At 44.0% G+C, this 20246-nt stretch overlaps 1 protein-coding gene and 1 non-coding gene across 3 annotated transcripts in view; one reads left to right on the top strand and one right to left on the bottom strand.

The window, feature by feature from the left end:
* Positions 1–411: 411 nt before the first annotated feature.
* The window catches only part of PEX14 (peroxisomal biogenesis factor 14), a 139199-nt gene continuing 119364 nt past the window's right edge, over positions 412–20246 (top strand). The window contains exons 1-2 of one of the 2 annotated variants that reach the window (XM_035019815.1): positions 412–496; positions 16500–16547. In XM_035019815.1, coding sequence (XP_034875706.1) covers positions 461–496; positions 16500–16547 — 84 coding nt within the window. In that variant the 5' untranslated portion in view covers positions 412–460. The remainder of the gene's footprint in view (positions 497–16499; positions 16548–20246) is intronic. The other variant, XM_035019816.1, reaches the window with a different exon arrangement.
* Positions 9401–9503, bottom strand: LOC118020542. The gene has a single exon (XR_004681949.1). It is a non-coding gene; the product is annotated as a U6 spliceosomal RNA (small nuclear RNA).

Here is a 20246-nt window from a genome sequence, read left to right as displayed (position 1 = left end):
TTATCTCCAAGATGCTGTAATTGTGTGTGCAGGAGGTGAGTCTTGGATCTTTTTATTTCTAGCGACTACCAAAGTGCCTGGCAAATAGTAGGTACTCAACAAATGGTACTGAACTGAACCATTAATTAATTAATTTCCAAGTTTCTTCCCATTCATTTATTAAAGACTTAGCGAGTCCCTGCCTGTGCCCAAGGCCCCTTGGGGATGGGCAGAGATTTAACTCAATGAGAATAATACACATCTAAAAATGCAAAAAGGACGGACTTAGGATCTTCCTGGCCAGCGGAGACCTAATGGCAATAAGGCGAGGTGACCCAGACGTGCGTGTTCGCTCTCCTCCCTGCGTGCCCGCCATCGACCGGCTCCGTTCCGGCTACCTTGGTCTGGGCGGGTGAGCGAGAGCGAGGGCGCTTGGGAGACGCCTCGCCCAGCGGCGATAGATTAGTTAGGCCTCAGAAAGATGGCGTCCTCGGAGCAGGCAGAGCAGCCGAGCCAGGTAAGGGGAGTGGGACTGCTCCGCCGTAGTGGCGGGGACCCTGGCTGGAGGGGGCGCTCGGCGTGCGGCTGGAAGCCGGGCGGGGTCCCTGAGCCTCCGCAGCTGGTGGCCCCGACCTCTTGCCCCCTCCTGGGCCCCGCCCCTCCTCAGGTCCTCGCCGCCCGGCCCCTCCCCCGGTGACCCCTCTTAGACCCCATTGCCGAGCCGGGGCTGCGGGGCGCCCGCGGGCCCCCACTTTCAGCCTGAGGGCCCCTCGGGCCCCACTTGCGCTTGGCCGGGACGGTGGCAGGACCCTTGAGAAGCCTTCAGCCTTGAGCTGTAAGGGCCCCTGCTTGAGGAGAGAGGGGTGAGAGGCTCGAACGTTCTCAGTTGTCCCCTCCCAGGAGGGCCCTGAATCCATCAGGGTTCCCACTCTCCCACAGCCTCAGCCTCGCTGAAGTGGCCCCACTGCCAGCCTCTTCGTCACCTTTGCGCTTTCCTGCCAAATTGGAGGGTCGGAAATGTACTCGGATCCTCTCAGTGCGTTGGTAGGAAGGGGTCTCACTTGTAAACAACAGACGCCACCAGGCTTTTGGTTGAGGATCCGTCCTTGCTTCCCAGAGTTTGGTTTTCTCGGCCAGAGGACTCCGCTCTAGCTTTTCAGCCAAATCCCATTCCATTAAGGGGACCTTGAGGACCAGTGGTCTTGCTTGTATGTCTGCTGTTAGGAAGCAGTGGATGATAAGGCCTATGAAAGGATTTGAAATTCAAAGGTGGGGTGGGCTGGGGTAAGCGGTACCTTGCATTTACTGAGGGTGTGCTGTCATGCTGGGGGCAAATTAAGGTTAACTATCTCCTTTATGAAAATCAGGCTATTAACTGCCATTTCACAGAAGTGGATGCTAAAGGTCTGTAACATGCCCTAAATCATGTATCTGATTGGGTCTGGATTTAAACCCAGATGTGTGTGGCTAGTTAGCCACACATGCTTAAATTTAGTTAGGATTAGAGAGAGGAAGAAGAAAATGGTTCCAGTCTGGACTTCCATCATTCACCTCTCACCTCCTTGAAACATCTGTAGACTTCACAGCCTACTGGTGTTTCACTTCCTTCCTTGGCAGAAGAACACTACTTCAAGTTTCCTACTGTTTTATTCTTCATGATAAGTCTATTACAGGAATAGCACTTAGAGGAGCTGTGTGTTCCCCAGACCAGCTTCTGTTAGCAGAGTGAGTGATTCAGAAGGATATCTGGATTGTAAAATAGGGGAAATAACTAGGACTGATTCTGGCCTTCTCACTGTCAGAAATTCTGGACTGTGGAAATGTCTCAGAGGACGGGCCCTCCTTTCTTGCCTTACCCCACTTAGCTTGCGGAAATGCTGAGGCTCCTCAGAATCTGGACTTTTCTGAACTGTTATATGTTAGGAATGCCCACAGCCTGGGATTAAAGGTGCCTTCCGTCCCTGATTCTTCTAGGACTGTTAATTTGTCAGTGCTGTGAAGGTTACTAAAAAGCTTGCCACTTGGAGCCATGTAGTGCCCAAGGATTCCTTTGGTTCTGGAAATTGTCCTCTCTGTACATGTGGAAGGGATCTAAGGTCCTTTGAGGGGGTTTGGCCAGCACTTGTTTGGTTTTCAGCTCTGCTTCTCTTTTGCCCTCCTTTCCAAAGCTGGTAGAGTTGGGATTGCGTCAGAATACGCTGGCAGTTTTGGGAAAATTTGAGCTCTTCATGCCAAATTCTGTCACTGTCTAACAATAAGCTGCAAATGCACACTTATTAAGTGAACCAGCTCTCTTCAGCAGTTGCTTGTCATTTTATTTTCAAATCCTGATCTACTTGGCTTCCCATTTCTCCAGTCAAAGCAGAGTGGAATTGAAAGAACTATTTGGATAATTCCCCGCAAACCTGGTCTATAAGAATGAACACATTTTTCCTTTGGGGCTGAGTCAGTATTTGTTTCATAGAAGGTCTGTTGGTTGGCCTTGTGGCCTCAGTCTCTCATTTTGAAAGATACAGGGTGATAGCCAACCCTTTCTTCCTTTGAGAGGCAATGTAGAACAGTGGTATGGGCTCCAAAGCCATCCCTATTGGCTTAGAATCCTAGCCCCACTACTTAGAGCTGTGTGATCTTGGACAAGGTACTTGACGTCTTTGGCTTTAGTTTCTCCATCTGCACAATAGGAATAATACTAGTGCCTATCTCGTAGGATTTCTCTGCGGATAAGTACATTAACTTATTTTACTTTATTTATTTTAAAGATTTACTCATTTGAAAGAGAGAGAGTGCATGCGTGTGCGCAAGCAGGGGAGGGGCAGAAGGAGAGGGAGAAAGAGTCTCAGGCAGACTCCCTGCTGAGTGTGGAGCCTGATGGGGGCTTGATTCCACGACCCTGAGATCATGATCTGAGCCGAAACCAAGAGTGGAACACTTAACCAATTGAACCACCTAGGCACTCCTGAATTAATTTTATTTATTTACTTATTTATTTATTTTTATTTATTCATTCGAGACACAGAGATACAGCGAGAGAGAGAGAACATGAGCAGGGGGAGCAGCAGAGGCAGGGGGAGAAGCAGGCCCCCCACTGAGCAGGCAGCCCGATACGGGGCTCAGTCCCAGGACCCTGGGATCATGACCTGAGCCGAAGGCAGACGCTTAACCATCTGAGCCACCCAGGCGCCCCTAAATTAACTTAATTTTAGAACAGTGCCTGACATAATGTGTTATCTGTTATTATTGCATTCATTAAATTCTGGATTTTCACTCACAAATGAGAAATCTTTCTTCAGGCCTTATTATAATGTTTTTTTTGGGGGGTATGATTTTTCACATATTGACTACCAGCCCACTAAAGTTGTTCTTTTATTTGTTCTCGAGTAATTTCCTTCCAATTTAAAGGAAAACCCTGAATGCTGCTGTTTATCTTAGCTGTCCTTTGTGACTTTTAGATATCAGTGACATACTTGCTTTATTCATTATGGTGGTCTTTTTAGTCTTTCTTTGGGATGGTCTGTTGGAGTTAGAAATCACATTTATTGCTTCCTATCCTTGTTCTGTTTTCCCCATGTTACTCTAGTTTGCATGGTTGATCTCTTATGAGAGGCCCTTGTAGTCTGTACGTGGTATGGCTTATAGGAATGGGAGCTATTATTCCTATTTCTGTACTTCTCCACCAGTTATCTTCAATGAAGAGCAGAAGTGTGGTTCAGTCTGATTGTTTAGTGGTTATTCAATATTGACTATATCACAGAACATAGATTTTAAATCTGTTGAGATTCCCTGGATATAGTACATTTGGGATTGAGAAAACACAGAAGCAGGGAAGGGAAAAGAACACAGTGAAGACAGTAAGCAGTAGAAGAGTATGGCCTTGTGTCCCGACAGACTTTGAACTCCAGCACTCACTTGCTATTGGACTTGTCACTCCACCTCTCTGACCCTGTTTTCCCTTTTTAAAATAATAATTACCCAAGGGTTGTTCTGAGGGTTGACTGAAATTGTGGACGTAAAGAGCATCTGCTGCACAGTTAGTGTTCAGTGAGTGTTCGTTTCCTTCTCCAAGAATCTGTGGGCAGTTTTGGAAGTCTGCTGAACTCTTGAATAACAGTAGTTCAAACGAGATACTTCCCCCCTCAACTTTTTTCTATTTTGAAAAATTTCCAACCTCTAGAAATGTTGAAAAACTAATACAGAGAACTCTTGTAAAACTCTTATAAAAACTTCAAGATACACTGTTTACATTTTGCTGAATTTGCTTTATTTCTGTCTCTTTACATGTATTTTTTTAAAGATTTGAGAGTGAGTTACGGACATCAGGGTATTTCATCCTAGGACAGCTAAGATAAACACCAGCATTCAGGGTTTTCCTTTAAGAGTGTCATAAGAGTGAGGTTATTCTCTTATATAACCATAATACCATTATCATACAAGAAATTCAGTATTGATAAAATACTACTTAATAATACAGTCCACATTCATATTCTCCCAATTAAGAAAAATCCAAATCCATTCAAGAAATAGGGATTGCATTGATTTTTGTCTTTAGTATGCTTCAATCTAGAATGATCCCCTAGTCCTTAAATTTTTTCTTTTTCTTTTCTTTTTTTTAACTGAAGTTTAACATATACCCAGAAAGCACACAAATTATATGTCCAGCCTGGTGAATTTTCAGAGTGAACATACTTGTGTAACCAGTACTTATATTAAGAAATCAAACATTACCAGGACCTCAGAAGCCCCCCTGGTGTCCCTCCTGTCATTGTCCAACCCTCTAAAGGTTGCCCCTATCCTAACTTAAAATCCATAGATTAATGTAATAGCTTATTGAGTGACAAAGTCCTTATGGCCAGAAACTTTCCTGTGGAATTCTAATAGGTGTGTTGTGGTCAGTTTAATGAGTTTTGACAAATGTACATACCTGTGTAACCACCACCACAACCAAGATCAAAACGATTTCAGTTTTCCTAAGTGTTCCCTTATGCCTATCCCAGTAAATCCTAGCCTTTGGCCTCAGGAAATCTGAACTGCTTTCTGTTGCTATTGATTATATTTGTCTTCTCTAGAATTAAATATGAATGAATTCATAATGTATGTATTCCTTTGTGTCTCACTTCTTTTGCTCAGAGTAGTGTTTGTGAAACTTACATTGTTGTATCAGTAATTCATTGCTTTCTATTGGTGTGTAATATTCTCTTGTATAGATATACCACAATTTGTTGATCTGTTCACCAGTTTATGGACATTTGGATTCTGTTAATTATATATTGCTGCATAACAGTATTACAACACGTTTACACAAATTACCAAAAAGAGCACACATTTTTTTGTTTCAGTTTCTGTGAGTAAGGACACAGTTTAGCTGAGTCTGACAAGGCGAGAAATCAAGGTGTCTGCTGCGGCTGTGATCTCATCTGGGTCTTGACTGGGGAAGGATCTGCTTCCTAGCTCATGTGGCTGTTGGCAGCATTTAGTTCCTTATGGCCTGCAGAATGAGTACCTCAGTTTGTTATTGGCAGTCAGCCAGAGGCTACCCTCACTTTTTTTTTGCCACAGAGGTCTTCCTAACATGGTCACTTGGCTTCCTCAAAGCTAGTAAGGAAGAGAGTCTCTTAGCAAAATGGACATTACAGTCTTACGTAGTGTAACCACATACATGTAATTACATTCATCCTGTCATCTTTACCATGTCCTGTTGGTCAGAAGCAAGTCACACTCAATGGGACCACGCAAGGGCATGAATACTAGGAGGTGGGGATCCTGGGAGTCACCTTAGAGTCTGTTACCCCACATGATTGGTTCTAGTTTGGGGCTACTATAAATACTCATGTATTGTGAAGAGATATGTTTTAATTTTTTTTTGGTAAATACTTATGAGTGGAATTGCTGGGTCGTATGGTAAGTATATGTTGAGTCTTTTTTTTTTTTTAATAGATTTTATTTATTTATTTGACAGAGAGAGACACAGTGAGAGAGGGAACACAAGCAGGGGGAGTGGGAGAGGGAGAAGCAGGCTTCCTGTGGAGCAGGGAGCCTGATGCGGGGCTCGAGCCCAGGACCCCAGGATCATGACCTGAGCTGAAGGCAGACGCTTAATGACTGAGCCACCCAGGCGCCCCAGTATATGTTTAGTCTTATAAACAAAGTGTTTTTGCAAAGTTGTACTATTTTTTTATTCTCACCAGCCGTATATGAACATTCCACTTGTCCTACATCCACACCCACACTTGGCATTGTGTCTTTTTAATTTTAGCCATTCTACTGAGTGTGTAATGGTATTTCCTTGTGGTTTTAATTTGCATTTTTGTGATGACTAATAACATTAGGATCTTTTCATGTGCTTATTGGTAGAGGCTGGTATTCATTTTTTTCCCCCATATGGATATGACCTATTCCAGCATCATTTGTTGAACAGGTTACCCTTTCTCCATTGAAGTGCCACCTTTGTCAAAAATTAAAAAATTGGGGGTGCTTGGGTGGCTCAGTTGGTTAGGTGTCTGCCTTCAGCTCATGTTGTGATCCTGGAGTTCTGGGATTGAGCCCCACATTGGGCTCCCTGCTCAGCGGGGGGTCTGCTTCTCCCTCTGTCCCTCACCCTACTCGTGCTGTCTCTCCCTCAAATAAATAAATAAATCTTTAAAAAAAATTTAAAAAATTGTATATACATAGGTCAGTTTCTGAGCTCTATTTTGTTTCATTTATCTCTCTGTCTATCCTAATGCAAATGAAATACTGTCTTTTTTTTTTTAAAGATTTTATTCATTTATTTGACAGAGAGAGACACAGCGAGAGAGGGAACACAAGCAGGGGGAGTGGGAGAGGGAGAAGCAGGCTTCCTGCTGAGCAGAGAGCCTGATGTGGGGCTCGATCCCAGGACCCTGGGATCATGACCGGAGCTGAAGGCAGACGCCTAACGACTGAGCCACCCAGGTGCCCCATGAAATACTGTCTTGATTGCTGTAGATTTATAGTAAATCTTAAAATCAGGTAGTATAATGTCTTTTGACTTTATTGTTTTTCAAAATTGTTTTAGCTATGGTCCATTGCATTTCTGTACAAATTTTATTTTTTTAATTTTTTATTTTTTAAAGATTTTATTTATTTATTTGACAGAGAGAGACACAGCGAGAGAGGGAACACAAGCAAGGGGAAGTGGGAGACGGAGAAGCAGGCTTCCCGCTGAGCAGGGAGTCCGATGCGGGGCTCGATCCCAGGACCCTGGGATCATGACCCGAGCTGAAGGCAGATGCTTAACAACTGAGCCACCCAGGCGCCCCTCCGTACAAATTTTAGAATCAGTTTATCAATTCTTACAAAAAAGCTTGGTGGGATTTTTATTGGGATTGTGTGGAATCTGTAGATCAATTTGGGGGAGAATTGACATTTTGGCAATATTGATCTTCTAATTCATTAACCTGATATGTGTCTCATTTAGGTTGTCTTTTATTTTTCTCAGTAGTGTTTTGTAGCTTTAAGTTTGTAGGTCATGTACACATTTTGTTAAATTTCTCTCTAAATATTTCATATTTTGGCATGCTGTTTATGGATGTCATGTTAAAATTTCATTTTTAATTGTTGAATGCTAGTATATAGAAATAAAGTAAAATTGTGTCATTGTTTACAAAAGTCATACTATGGACACAGCCCAAATGTCCACTGATAGATGAATGGATAAAGAAGGTGTGAAATATATATATATATGTGTGTGTGTGTATCTCATATATGAATATAATGGAATATTATTCAGCCATAAAAAAGAAAGAAATCTTGCCATTTGCATCAACATAGGTAGAGCTAGAGAGTATAATGCTAAGTGAAATAAGTTGGAGAAAGACAAATACCATATGAAATACCATATGATTTCACTCATATGTGGAATTTAAGAAACAAATGAGCAAAGGAAAAAAAATAAGAGAGACAAACCAAGAAACACTCTTAACTGTAGAGAACAGACTGAAGGTTGCCAGAGGGGAGGTGGGTGGGGGGATAGGTGAAATAGGTGATGGGGATTAAAAAGTGCACTTATCATGATAAAAAAATAAATAAAATTGAGTTTGTATGTTGGCCTCCTATCTGTAACCGTGTTACACTCACTTATAATTCTAATAGCTTTTTTTGTAGATTGTGTGATTTCTTTGTAGATGATCCTGTCATCTGCAAATGAAGATAGCTTTACTTAACTGCTTTCCAATTTATATGCTCTCTAGGACTTCTCATACAATGTTAAGAGGAATATTGAGAATAGACATTCTTGCCTTATTCTTGATCTTAGGAGAAAATTCAGTCTTCACGTTTATTTTTTTTTTCAAGATTTTATTTATTTATTAGAGAGCACAAGCAGGCGGGAGGGGCAGAGGGAGAAACAGACTCCCCGCTGAGCAAGGAGCCCCATGCAGGACTCCTGGGATCATGACCCGAGCCAAAGGCAGATGCCTAACCGACTGAGCCATCCAGGCGCCCCTCAGTCTTAAGTTTTTTTGAAGGTGCCCTTTATCAAATGGAGGAGATTTAATTTTTTTCAACTTTTTAATTTTTTGAGTGTTTTTGAAAAAATTATGTTGTCTAGTGCTCTTTCTGCTATCTGTTGATCCTGTTTTCTTTATTAATATGATGATTCATGTTGATTGATTTTTAAGTGTTAAACCAACTTTGTTGGATAAATTCCACTTGGTTATGAAGTATTATCCATTTTATATATTGCTGGATTTGGTTTGTTAGTATTTTGTTAAGGGTTTCTTCATTTATGTTTAAGAGAGGTATTGATTTGTAGGTTTCTTTTGTGTGTGTCTGTGAAATCTTTGTCTAGTTTTGGTATTAAAGTAATGTTGTTCTCATAGAATGAGTTGGGAAATTTTACTGTTTTTTTCTTTTTTCTGAAATAGTTTGTATAAGGTTGGCATTACTTTTTCCTTAAATGTTTACTAGAATTCACCAGTGAAGCCACCTGGGTCTAGAATTTTCTTTTTTAAGTTTCATTACATACTTAATTTCTTTTTAATTAATTAATTTATTTATTTTTAAAGATTTTATTTATTTTGAGAGAGAGAGAGCACATGTGCAGGGGGAGGGCAGAGGGAGAGGGAGAGAGAATCTCAAGCAGACTCTTTAAAAAATAAAAATAAAGAAATAAACTAGAAATTGATAATAGAAAAGAAATCTGGAAAAATCCCAAATGTTTGGAAATTAAACAACAGATTTCTAAATTATGGGTGAAAGAAGAAATCATAGGGGAAGTAAAATATTCTGAGCTGAACAAAAATGAAAACAATATAATTTAAATTTGTGGAATGCAACCAAAGCAGTGCTGGGAAGGAAGTAACATTTTGAGTACCATACTAACTTTAGAAAATATGCTAGAGAAATAAAGAGCAAATGAAACCCAAAAAAGGAGGAAAGAAATAAATGAAAAATTCCACACGTTATAAAAAACATGGAATGCTTCATAAATTTGCATGTCATCTTTGCGCAGGGGCCATGCTAATCTTCTCTGTGTTGTTCCGATTTTAGTGTATGTGCTGCTGAAGCAAGCATGTATTTTATTTTGTATTTCTTTTTGAAATATATTTTCACTGGATATAGAATTCTAGGTTGACAGGTTTTCCCCTCAGGCATTTTAAAGATACAGTGCTATTATATTTTTTATTTGGCTTGCATATCTTCTGATCAGAAGTCTGAAGTCATTCTTAGTCTTGATTAATATTTGTAGGTAATGGTTCTATTTTTTTCTGGTTGCTTGTAAGATTTCCCCCTTTTCATGGGTTTTTAGCAATTTGATTGTGTAGTGCCTTAGAATGCTTTTGTGTTTGCTTTGCTTTGGGTTTGTGAGCTTCTTGGATTTGCGAGTTTGTAGTTTTCATCGAACTTGGAAAATTTTCAGCTATTATTCTTCAAATATTTTTCATTCTTTTTCTTTTTTCCTTTGTCCTTCAGTATCTGTTGCTGTATCTTCAAGTGCACTTACCTTTTCTTCAGCAGTATCTAATCTACTATCACTCCCATTTGGTGAAATTTTTATTTCAGATATATATTTTCATCTCTAGAAGTTCTACTTTCGTTTTGTGCAATATATTTCTCTCCTTACTATGATTCTGTTTTCCTTTGAATTTTCTTTTTATTAAGGCATAATTGACATATGTTATATTAGTTTCAGGTGTGGAACATAATGATTCAGTGTATGTATTTTTAAAATTGCATTAAGTTCTTGAATAAGGTTATAACACCTGTCTTTTTTTTAAGATTTTTATTTGACAGAGAGAGACAGCGAGAGAGGGAACACAAGTAGGGGGAGTGGGAGAGAGAGAAGCAGGCTTCCCGCTGAGCAGGGAGCCCGATGTGGGGCTCGATCCCAGGACCCTGGGATCATGACCCGAGCCAAAGGCAGACGCCTAACAACTGAGCCACCCAGGTGCCCCTGTAACACCTGTCTTAATGTTGTTTTGTCTGTGAATGATTTCTTCTAATTTTTCTTATTATTATGGATCACACTTCCCTGCTTCTTGACATGTTTGAGATTATTGATTGGGTGCTGGATGCTGTGAATTTTACATTGTCGAGGGTCTGGATTTTGTGATCTTTGAAGAGTGTTGAGATTTGTTCTGGTGGGTAGTTAAGTTACTTTTGGTTCATTTTGATTCCATCAAGTCCCGTTTTTAAGCTTTGTTAGGGTGGATCTAGGGTGGCCTTTACCCTAGGAATAACCTGCCCTTCCCCTACCAGGATGTGGCCCTTCCAGTCTCTATGGAGTGCTCTGACTGAGCAGTGAGGACACCCCACTCTGGGAGCCATTCACCTCACGGCTTCTTCATTGTTGTTTCTCAGCCTTGTGGAGCTTCACTCTGTGTGTGCACACATTTTACTATGCAGCAAAGACGTAAGGGAACCTCTGTGCAGATTTCTGGAGCTTTCTTTTGGTGTAGCCCTCTCCTGTCTGGAACTCTGTCCTGCAACTTTCAGTTGCCTTAGTCTCCCTGAACCCTAATCTCTGTTTCCTCAACTCAGCAAGAGACCGCCATGCTCTGTTGGGATTCCCCTGCCCCCCTTCTTAGTCTGAAACTTGCCTCTTGGCAGAAAACCAGAGTGACCTTAGGGCTCATATCATTTGTTTCTGTTCTGTCAGGAATTACTACTGTCCAGTGTCTACAAACAGTGGTGTCATGTGTTTTGTTTCGTTTTCTAATTGTTCACAGTGGGAGGTTAAATCTGGTCCCAATTACTCCATCACAGACAGAGCAGAAGTCTATTGGTTGATTTTGAGCAGAGGGGCGATAGGATAGAACTTCTATCATCTCATCTCACCCTGAACGTGAGGTGGTGGTATTTTTCCCATTATTCCCACGGGTGGGGAGACTGAGGTTCAGGGAGGTTGAGCAGTGTACCTGCGGTCACTCAGTTACTGGTGCCAAAGTTCATGCGCTTGCCTCTGGGCCAGTGCCTCTCAAAAAATAATTGTTGAATTGAACCTTATTCTTCTCTGCAAAGAGCTATAGGCCAGACCGGTGTAGGACATACTCAGAGGTACACAGCCCCGTGGCAGGTGTGGGACGGGATGTTCAGCCAGGTGCTCTGACCTGAGCTGCGTGTGCCGTTGTGGTCACACGGCTGTGCCTCAAGGTCAGCACTTGGGCACACCTTCTGGCTGGGGGAGGTCAGTGCCTGGGCAGCGGGAGTGAGAGCACCTTTGTGCCTATCAAACTGGGAGCATTTCTCTCTGCCACTGTGGTCTTTTTTGGTCTGTTTTTTATTTTTTATTTTATTTCGTTTTATTTATTTATTTTTAAATATTTTATTTATTTGACAGAGAGAGACACAGAGAGAGGGAACACAAGCAGGGGGAGTGGGAGAGGGAGAAGCAGGCTTCCCGCTGAGCAGGGAGCCCGATACGGGGCTTGATCCCAGAACCCTGGGATCATGACCTGAGCCGAAGGCAGACGCTTAACGACTGAGCCACCCAGGCGCCCAAGTTATTATTATTTTTAAAGTCAAAACCGCCCTGTCAAAATTTCCAGGATCAAGGTGGAATTTAATTTGTAGAGATTTGTCTCAAGCCAGAAAATAGATTTGACCACTTAAAAGGGGTTGATGCAGGGGCAGGTGTTTGAGAAGTGTTGGGCTTTCATAAAAGCTGGGCTGGTGAGCTGGACGGACCCGCACGTGCTGGGGGACTGAGCTTCTGACAAGCAGTGGCTGCTCAGACCTTTGCCCTTCTTTGAAGTGACACCTAATGCTGCATGTTAATGATGGGAATCTGTGCTTCCCCTCAGCATGAGGAAGCAGAATGGTCAGCATTCTCCAAGGGGTCCTGTTGGTGTTTGGAAGAAACAGTTTTTCACTGCATGCAGTGCTGGACATAGAGCCTCCCAGGCCTCTGCCTTCTAAATGCCAGTGAGATCCCCTGGTCATTGTGACCACAGAAACCCCCCCCGACAGTTTCAGATGCCCCTCTGGGGGGTGTTGTGGGGGGGTGATTCTGCTCTGGGGTTGAGAACCATTGGACCACAACACTGCACTGGGGAGTAGGCCAGGTTTGTGTTAAGTTGTAGATGAAATGTCCCAAGATGGACACATCCTGCTGTGGTCCTCTGCTTGCTTCCTTTATGCGTTTGTGTATGAAGTGATTGCTTTGTTTTAATTTTTTTTTAGTTAAAAAAAGCTTAAGATCATATTTATTTAGTACCAGTGCTATTTTAAGTGCCGAAGATCAGCCTTCAGTAAGATGGTAAAGTGCCTGCCTTTAGGGAGCTTAAAATCTAGTGGGGTGGGCGCCTGGGTGGCTCAGTTGGTTAAGCGACTGCCTTCGGCTCAGGTCATGATCCTGGAGTCCCTGGATCGAGTCCCACATCGGGCTCCCTGCTTGGGGGGGGGGGAGTCTGCTTCTCCCTCTGACCCTCCCGACCCTCCCCCCTCTCATGTGCTCTCTCTCTCAAATAAATAAATAAAAATCTTAAAAAAAAAAAATCTAGTGGGGTAATAAACTAGTTATTTCAGATGGTATTATCAAGGAAATCAGTGTGGAGAGTAGTAAGGATGAAGGCTGTTTTAAGAAACCACTTTTTTTTTTTTTTTTAAGATTTTGTTTATTTATTTGACAGAGAGAGACACAGCAAGAGAGGGAACACAAGCAGGGGGAGTGGGAGAGGGAGAAGCAGGCTTCCCGCGGAGCAGGGAGCCCGATGCGGGGCTCGATCCCAGGACTCTGGGATCATGACCTGAGCTGAAGGCAGACGCTTAACGGACTGAGCCACCCAGGCGCCCCAAGAAACCACTTTCTAAAGAACATTGAGATGAGAAATGGGGGATGGTCCATTTTAGACTGCAGATCTTCCAAAATGAGCTGGAGAATCATCTAGAATATAATCAGTGTTGGGCAATTACGAGATTGGTGAGAGGTGCTCTGTGAGCTCACTGATACAGTCTGACAGACCTCAATAGCACTGTGAGTTCAAACAGGGTGTGGGGAAATCTTGCTCCTCTTAGCAGCCCTGAGGCTGGGCATGGAGTCCTGGCTTTGGTGTGCTGAGGAAGGCTCTGGAAGTCAAGACTTGAGTTTGGTGAGTGTCGCTATTCAGATTCCTTGATGGAGGTATACACATGCGTATGGGTTCTTAAATGCTCTGAATGTCCCTGGAAGAATCTATAAGGAACCAGCATCAGTGGTGGGTCCCCCAAGGAAGAGGGGAGTGTTGGAATGAGAGAGCAGCTTTCTTTTTAAAAATTTTAATATTTTATTTTTTAAGCAGAGTTCACTTTTGTGGCTTACAGTTTAAAAAGGTACAAAAGGGTATATGATGAAAGAGACTTCCTTAGTACTATATACTGTTTTCCCTCGGGCAAATACTGGTTATTCAAGAGATGAACTAATCTTAAGGGAAGTTCCTTGGTGATAATGATTCATACTGATTAGTTATATTTCAGGAAGAAGAGAATTTTGGGTTAAGTCAGAATGAGGCTTCCTAAGTATTAAAGCTGTTTGAGTTAGTTTTGTTGAGTCAAATAATCCACATTATTATTTGAGGGGTAGCATTAAGAGTGTTGCTTAATGAAATGTGGTCTAGAACTCTATGATTTTAAGTAGAATGTTTCAAATCCCTTTAGTCCCAGTTACTGGCTGAGTCATCACAGGCACATTATTTAACCTCCTTTGCCTCAGTTTCTCATCAGCAATAATTTCAGACATTTATTGTAGAACTAAATGAAAAAGAGCTAGATAAATGTTAGCATTTCGTATTTGCCAAGTGGAGTGAAGGAAGCCCTCGGGAAGATAATGAACTTGAGTCTATAATCCATTCAGTTGAGTAAGAACCATTGTTTAATTCGTTGTTGCCTTTCATTCATTCAGCAGCTATCTGTGGAAGGCCTGATCTGTGCCTGATACTGTCCTAAGTCCCAGGGATGCAGTAATAAGCACACAGTTTCTGCCCCTGTGGAGTTCGTAATCTGGTGAGGGACACAGACCTCAGTCAGATAATTGCACAAGTAAAGTTGCAGTTCTGCTCAGTCCTTGAAAGAGAGATGGATGGTGTTAGTATATATTAGGGAGAATTCACCCTGTTTGGGATGTTAGAGAAGAAATGCTTCCTCAAAGAAGTGACATAGCTGAAATCTGAAGGACGAGTTAAACTGTCAGAGGTGTGGGCAGGGATAGCATGTGCAAAGGCCCGGGTGTCAGGTGGGCAGAGCCGGGCAGTGTGGCATCACACACACCTGAATTACAGTCAGTGGATGCAAGGCCTTGTGTTTTCTGTATTAGAGCTGTTGTTGTAGTGGTTTACTGGGGTGGGCAGGGGTGAGATCTGATTACTACCGTTTTGAAATGATAGTCTGTTTGCAGTGTGGAAAATGAATTAGAAGAAAGCCAGCATGGATGTGGGTGAACTGATGCGAAGGCTCTTGGCAGTGGTCCAGAGAGGAGTTTTTGGAAGCTTTGACCCAAGTGATGGCAGTAGAAGTGGAGAGAAGTGGATGGACTGATTACATGGATATTTAGGAAGGAATGTTGGCAGGACTTGATAATGTGTTAGCTCTGGTGAGTGGGAGAGAAAGAGTTGTCCAGAATGGTCCTTTGGACTCCGGTTTGTATATTTTGGTGGAAGGTTGTGCCATTCTTGCAGACAGGGAACAGTGGAAGAAGACATGTGTGGCCGCGGGAGGGGATTATGAATCTGCCGAGGAACCTGTTGAGTCCAGAGGAAGATGGAAGGCGGCTGGATGGAGAACTCTGAGGGGGATCTGGGCTAGAGATCTAAATGCAGGAGGTTATCCCTGCTGCCCCTCACCGCTGCCTGCTGCCTGCTGGGAGCCTTAGGAGGGAGCGAGCAGGGCGGGGGAAGGGAGGAGGGAACACGAGCTCAGATTCCCTGAGACTTTCCACTTGGTTTCGTGCAGGCTGACCTTGTCCTGGGACTTTAGATGAGGAGATAGAGTCCTTCTCCCAGCAGAGTCCTTGTCACTGTGCTGTGTGCCATCCGTGCGGGGGCATCAGGGCATGAGGAGATCTTTGGGGACCCTTTGTGGACTGGACTCTTTCCTCTCCCACCTTCTTTGTCCCCACCACCCCCGGCCCCGGAGGCCTGGCACTTGCTATCTGAACAAACTGGGAGGAGTGTGGAGGCTGGAGGCTGGTTCCAGAGACCCACAGATTAGCTGAACTTGTCTGGATATTATCTGTAGATAATTGGAAATTGGCTTGAATATCAGTAACAGTAAACTAATCATAATTCTCTCAAACTGCTTGTTCTATTCTTTTGGAGATTTGTGAGTTTCCTCCGAGTCTGTCTATCTCTGTCTCTCCCTTTCTCTAAATTTGGCCAGATCATCAGCCAAGGGTTGAAGGCAAATGTGAGCTCCAGAGAGAGGAGAGGGTGACAGACTGGAGCCAGGCGAGTGGGCCACACGCTCTCTGCCCGCTGGTTGGTCTTTCGGCCTGTCACTGGCTTATTTACACAACAGATTCAAGCTTCCTTACTACTGGGGATTGGTGTCCTCAGTGACAGGTGATAAATCAGAACCAGTGTCCATAGTTTCTTTGCTTCCTGGCTCCAAGTAGATGCCTGGAGAAAATCCAGAGTGTGGGCACCTGGGGCCCCCTTGTGGCTGGATCTGTTTTTCCACTTCGGCTCTGCTTTTCCCCCGTCAGTTGGTGGGAAGATGGCAAAAGGGAAGTTTTGCTCTCACATGAAGCCTTTCCTCTGGACTTTGCTATTCCTGTGGATCTTGTGATGGTCCCCAGCCCTTGCTGCTCAGCTGCTGATCTCGGGCCCTCCTAAGCCAAACCTAGCCTTCTCCTTGATATGCTATGGCAGTGAATCCAGAAGCAGTCTCTTCATGTTGACTGGCAAATTCACACTCCGTGGGTGGGCTACTTCTTACAGGCAGCCCACCGTGGAACACTCTACAGTCTGAGAAGCTGGTGAGAAATAGGAGGAATAGGTGTTGGTGTGTGTTGTTTGAGAATATAGTGTCTTTGGTTTTTTGATGTCCATTGGGTGGCACTGTGATCTTATTTTTGTTTCTGTTTTTCTTTGCAGCCAAGCTCTACTCCAGGAAGTGAAAATGTGGTGCCTCGAGAGCCTCTGGTAAGTACCCAAGATATAGAGTATCATTTTCTAATCATTAAAATACTGTGTGAGTGTGGAGAAATCCTAGGATCCTATAGTTTTGCATCATTAGTGTCTCTTCAGAAGTAGGTGCTGTGTGGAGACTAACTTAGTGACCTTTGACTTCTGACTTCTTTTCTGGCATGCAGGGTTAGTGGGCTCCCTCCTTAGTAAAGCCTGGTCTTTTCTGAAACAGAGAGCATCTGCCTCAGGGCTTGATGCACTGCTTTGTTTGTTGCTGATCAGTAGTAATCAGTGGGATGCCTGAACCCTTTGGAGGTGGGGTTGGGAACAAGTTGCTACTTGATTGTCTGAAATAGCCATTTTGCCCTTCAGGGTGAGAGCGCTGTCAGGTGGCCTTTGAGGAACAGGTAAGGCAGGGAGTTCTGTTTTTGCCTGGTCGGTAATTTGTGATGCCTCGTACCAACATTACCTGCTTCTAGTATTGACAGGGCAGCGGCCTCCTGAGTACTGAACGTAACTTTCTTCACGAAGCGCTTTTGCTTTGGTGGTGTGAGCCCCAGTCCCTGCCAGCACCCCCCATTTTCATCCTAGCTTGCATTTCAGGGCCTACTGCAAATTCTGTTTGTTGAGTAGCAAGACTTGTTCTGTACTAACCAGATAAGTTTTATGGAAGGGCAGCTTTTAGAGCTTTGTCTTTGTTTGGATGGTGATAGTAAGCTCAGGGATGCACCGCCCAGTTTTGGTTTCCCAGGCTTGGTTTTCTTGCCTCTCCTCCAGTAGTAGTGGGAGGAGGTGATGTGAGGTCCTTAGCTGGCGTGAACAGGCCTGAATTCTAGCCCGAACTCAGGCTTTCCAAGGCAGAAGGTGAGTTGGATTTGGCTGAGGCTGAAAGACCAGGGTGATGCAAGCCCTGCTGGGGCTGTTTCAGGAAAGTGTGGTTGTCTTCTGTGACACCCACTGTTACCAAGTGTTACCAAGTCCAGCTCCCTTCCCACCACACCTCACAGTGGCTTCGTTTCACTCTTGGTATTGCCCGGGTTTGTCCTGGAGGTCAGGGTGGTGGGAAAGCCAGAGGCTTCAGAAGGGCTTTGCTTTGCCAGGCCCTTAGCAAGGGAGCTGGAGTGTTCCCCTGGGGCCTGTCAGTGCCCTGCAGGCTGGAGTTGTGGTTGGTTTTGGACTGAAGTCCAAATTGAACGCTGTAGTCCTCTGCAGCCCTTTACCTCCTTGGTCTCCTTTTACATTTTTATCTACTGACTTTACTGCTGATCCCCGGCCGAGCTGACTGGTCCTTCTTTTGCAGCATGACTGGGTAAACTCTTGGGGGTTCTTAGGGCAGCGAGCCCTAAGCAACGGCAGCCTTGCTGATTTCTGGTATTTGGAGCCCTGCAGCCCCTTTGCTCTGCTGACATTTCTGGATGCTGCTCTTTTCCTGCTGTACTCTGCATCTGCGTGTTGTTTGGTTGTATTTTCATTTCTTTCTTTTCTGGGAGGCCCCGAGCAGTCTTCAAGCCCTAGTAGCCTGTGATTGTCCAGAGTTCAGACTCACTCTCTCCAGGCCGACTCTACAATTACCTTATATTTAATTAATATTTTTCCCCCTCTTTACGTACTTGCTACATAATTGCTCAGAGGAAAGAAAACACATAGCAGCAATTTATATATATATAAAAAAAACAATAATTAAAAAAAACCCCCCGAAATAAACTCCCATCTCATTTGGGCTGATCCTATGAGTTGGGTAATTAGGGCCCTATTAAAAGGTAGACCCTTTCTCCTTCCCCCTTTTTTTTTTATTAATTTTTTTATATTAAACTCCCACAGTCTTTCAGTCATGCCCTTATTGCTTTTGGCCAACCATTCGCAGCAGCCTGATTAAATGAGGGCACCAGCCGAGTTGTATGGTCTTGTGTGAGCTACTTCTGCCTCTCGAGAGCAGTGGTGGGAGGGTGCCAGGCAGCGGGGCCTGCCAAGGACTAGTGAGGACTCGTGGTGGGTAGGGGTACAGGACTTTGAGCTGGCAGTAGGCTGGATGAGAGTCACGGGGGGCTGGTGAAGGGATGGGGTGGTATCCCCACCCATAGAAAGCCCACAGCTCTCTGTCCAAGTCCCCCTTCCCTAGGGGAGGTTTCTCAGGCGTGTGCATTAGCCGTCTCTCGATGCTCAGGAGTAACAGACAATTGAAGAATAAAATTAAGCCTTCTTCTTAAGTAATTTATGCATTTTATTGGGGAAGAAAAGGCATTTGTACACATGAAACAATTAGCAGACAGCACAAGACCATATATAATTTTAGCAAACAGTACAGAATCGCATATAATTTGGTGCAGAATTGCCTGGCTGGGAGTATAAGAGCCCTCATTATTCAGAGAAGGAAGAGTTCTGCCTGGGGTATACTTAGGGATGTTTTTTTGTGAAACTTGAAGCCAGGTCTTGAGGAATAGAATTTTCCAGTGTTGAGGGAACACCCTGCTAAGTTGCTTTTGTTTTTGTTTTTAACTGGGAGCATATTTTCCATAAAATTCTTTCGTGGAAGCTGCCTGTTCTCTACACTGAAATGGCTAAGAATAGGATACTGAAGGCGTATCATCTTATTCTTGGTCTCCCAAACTAGGTGATCACTTTGGAGTAATTTTTCCCTGTATTAGAGAAGTGAGTTGTGACAGAAGAGGCTCCATGGAGTGGTCAGTACAACGCAGATGGCATGGACGGGTGATGTTCGGGGGTTCGCATTAGTTTTTTGCTTTATCTGCTAGGGAAGGAGGGCCTGATTTTCATTTCTGCCCTCTCTGGCCCAGAAAAACGGTTTGTGATTGTGGTGGTGAGGAGTATCGTCTTGTAGTCTCGAAACGACACGCTGGTGTTTTTAGCCACCCCGTTGTCTGGATTCCACCCCCATAGTGACTGCATGTTACCTTCTCTTGCCCCTCAGTCCTCCTCCCCACCATGAAAAAACCACCCTGGCAACCCTGGCCATATTAGTGAGATAGTTGCTTTATAATGTCATAATGCCCTCAGGGCTGGAGATTGGTGAACAGACCGGTCTTGATAAATTCTGTAAACTCCCAGTTGAAATTCCCTTATTATTGATGATAAAACTCTGCCAAAGTTAAAATGGCCGATTGCTGTTTCTTCTTCATACTTTCTTCCCTGAGCTTTGCCTCCTGGGGCAAGGAGTTTTGACAGTCCTCCAGAGTACTGACCTCCAGCTACCCCCCCACCCAACAACCTGTTGAAAACCTTCTGTAAATTCCCTCAGACCCGAGTTTTCTCGTCCCCTGTGTGGGCATGTGCTCGGGCCCTGGGTCAGGTCCCCGCACAGCTCCCGCAGGATCAAGCCCCACCTGGCCGATGGGTCTTTAAATGGGTGGACAGTTGTTTGCATGGAGTAACTCGGGTTCTGTCTTGCTGGGATTCAGAAACTAGGGTTGTTTTTTTTTTTTAAGATATTATTTATTTATTTGACAGAGAGAGTACAAGCAGGGGGAGTGGCAGGGAGAGGGAGAAGCAGGCTCCCTCAGAGATCCCAACGTGGGGCTCGATCCCAGCAACCTGGGATCATGACCTGAGCCCAAGGCAAACGCTTAACCGACTAAGCCACCCAGGCACCCCAGAAACTAGGGTTAAGTAACCATCTGAGAGTCCTTTTAGTCATCTGGGTTTAGGTTATTTGAAGTGAGCAATAAATAAGGTTTCGTTTGCACCTTGCTCACAGGT

This window comes from Mirounga leonina, unplaced genomic scaffold, assembly GCF_011800145.1.
Source record: "Mirounga leonina isolate KUSES-001 unplaced genomic scaffold, KU_Mleo_1.0 Mir_173, whole genome shotgun sequence".
Classification (NCBI taxonomy): domain Eukaryota; kingdom Metazoa; phylum Chordata; class Mammalia; order Carnivora; family Phocidae; genus Mirounga; species Mirounga leonina.
This window is presented reverse-complemented; position numbering and strand designations above follow the sequence as displayed.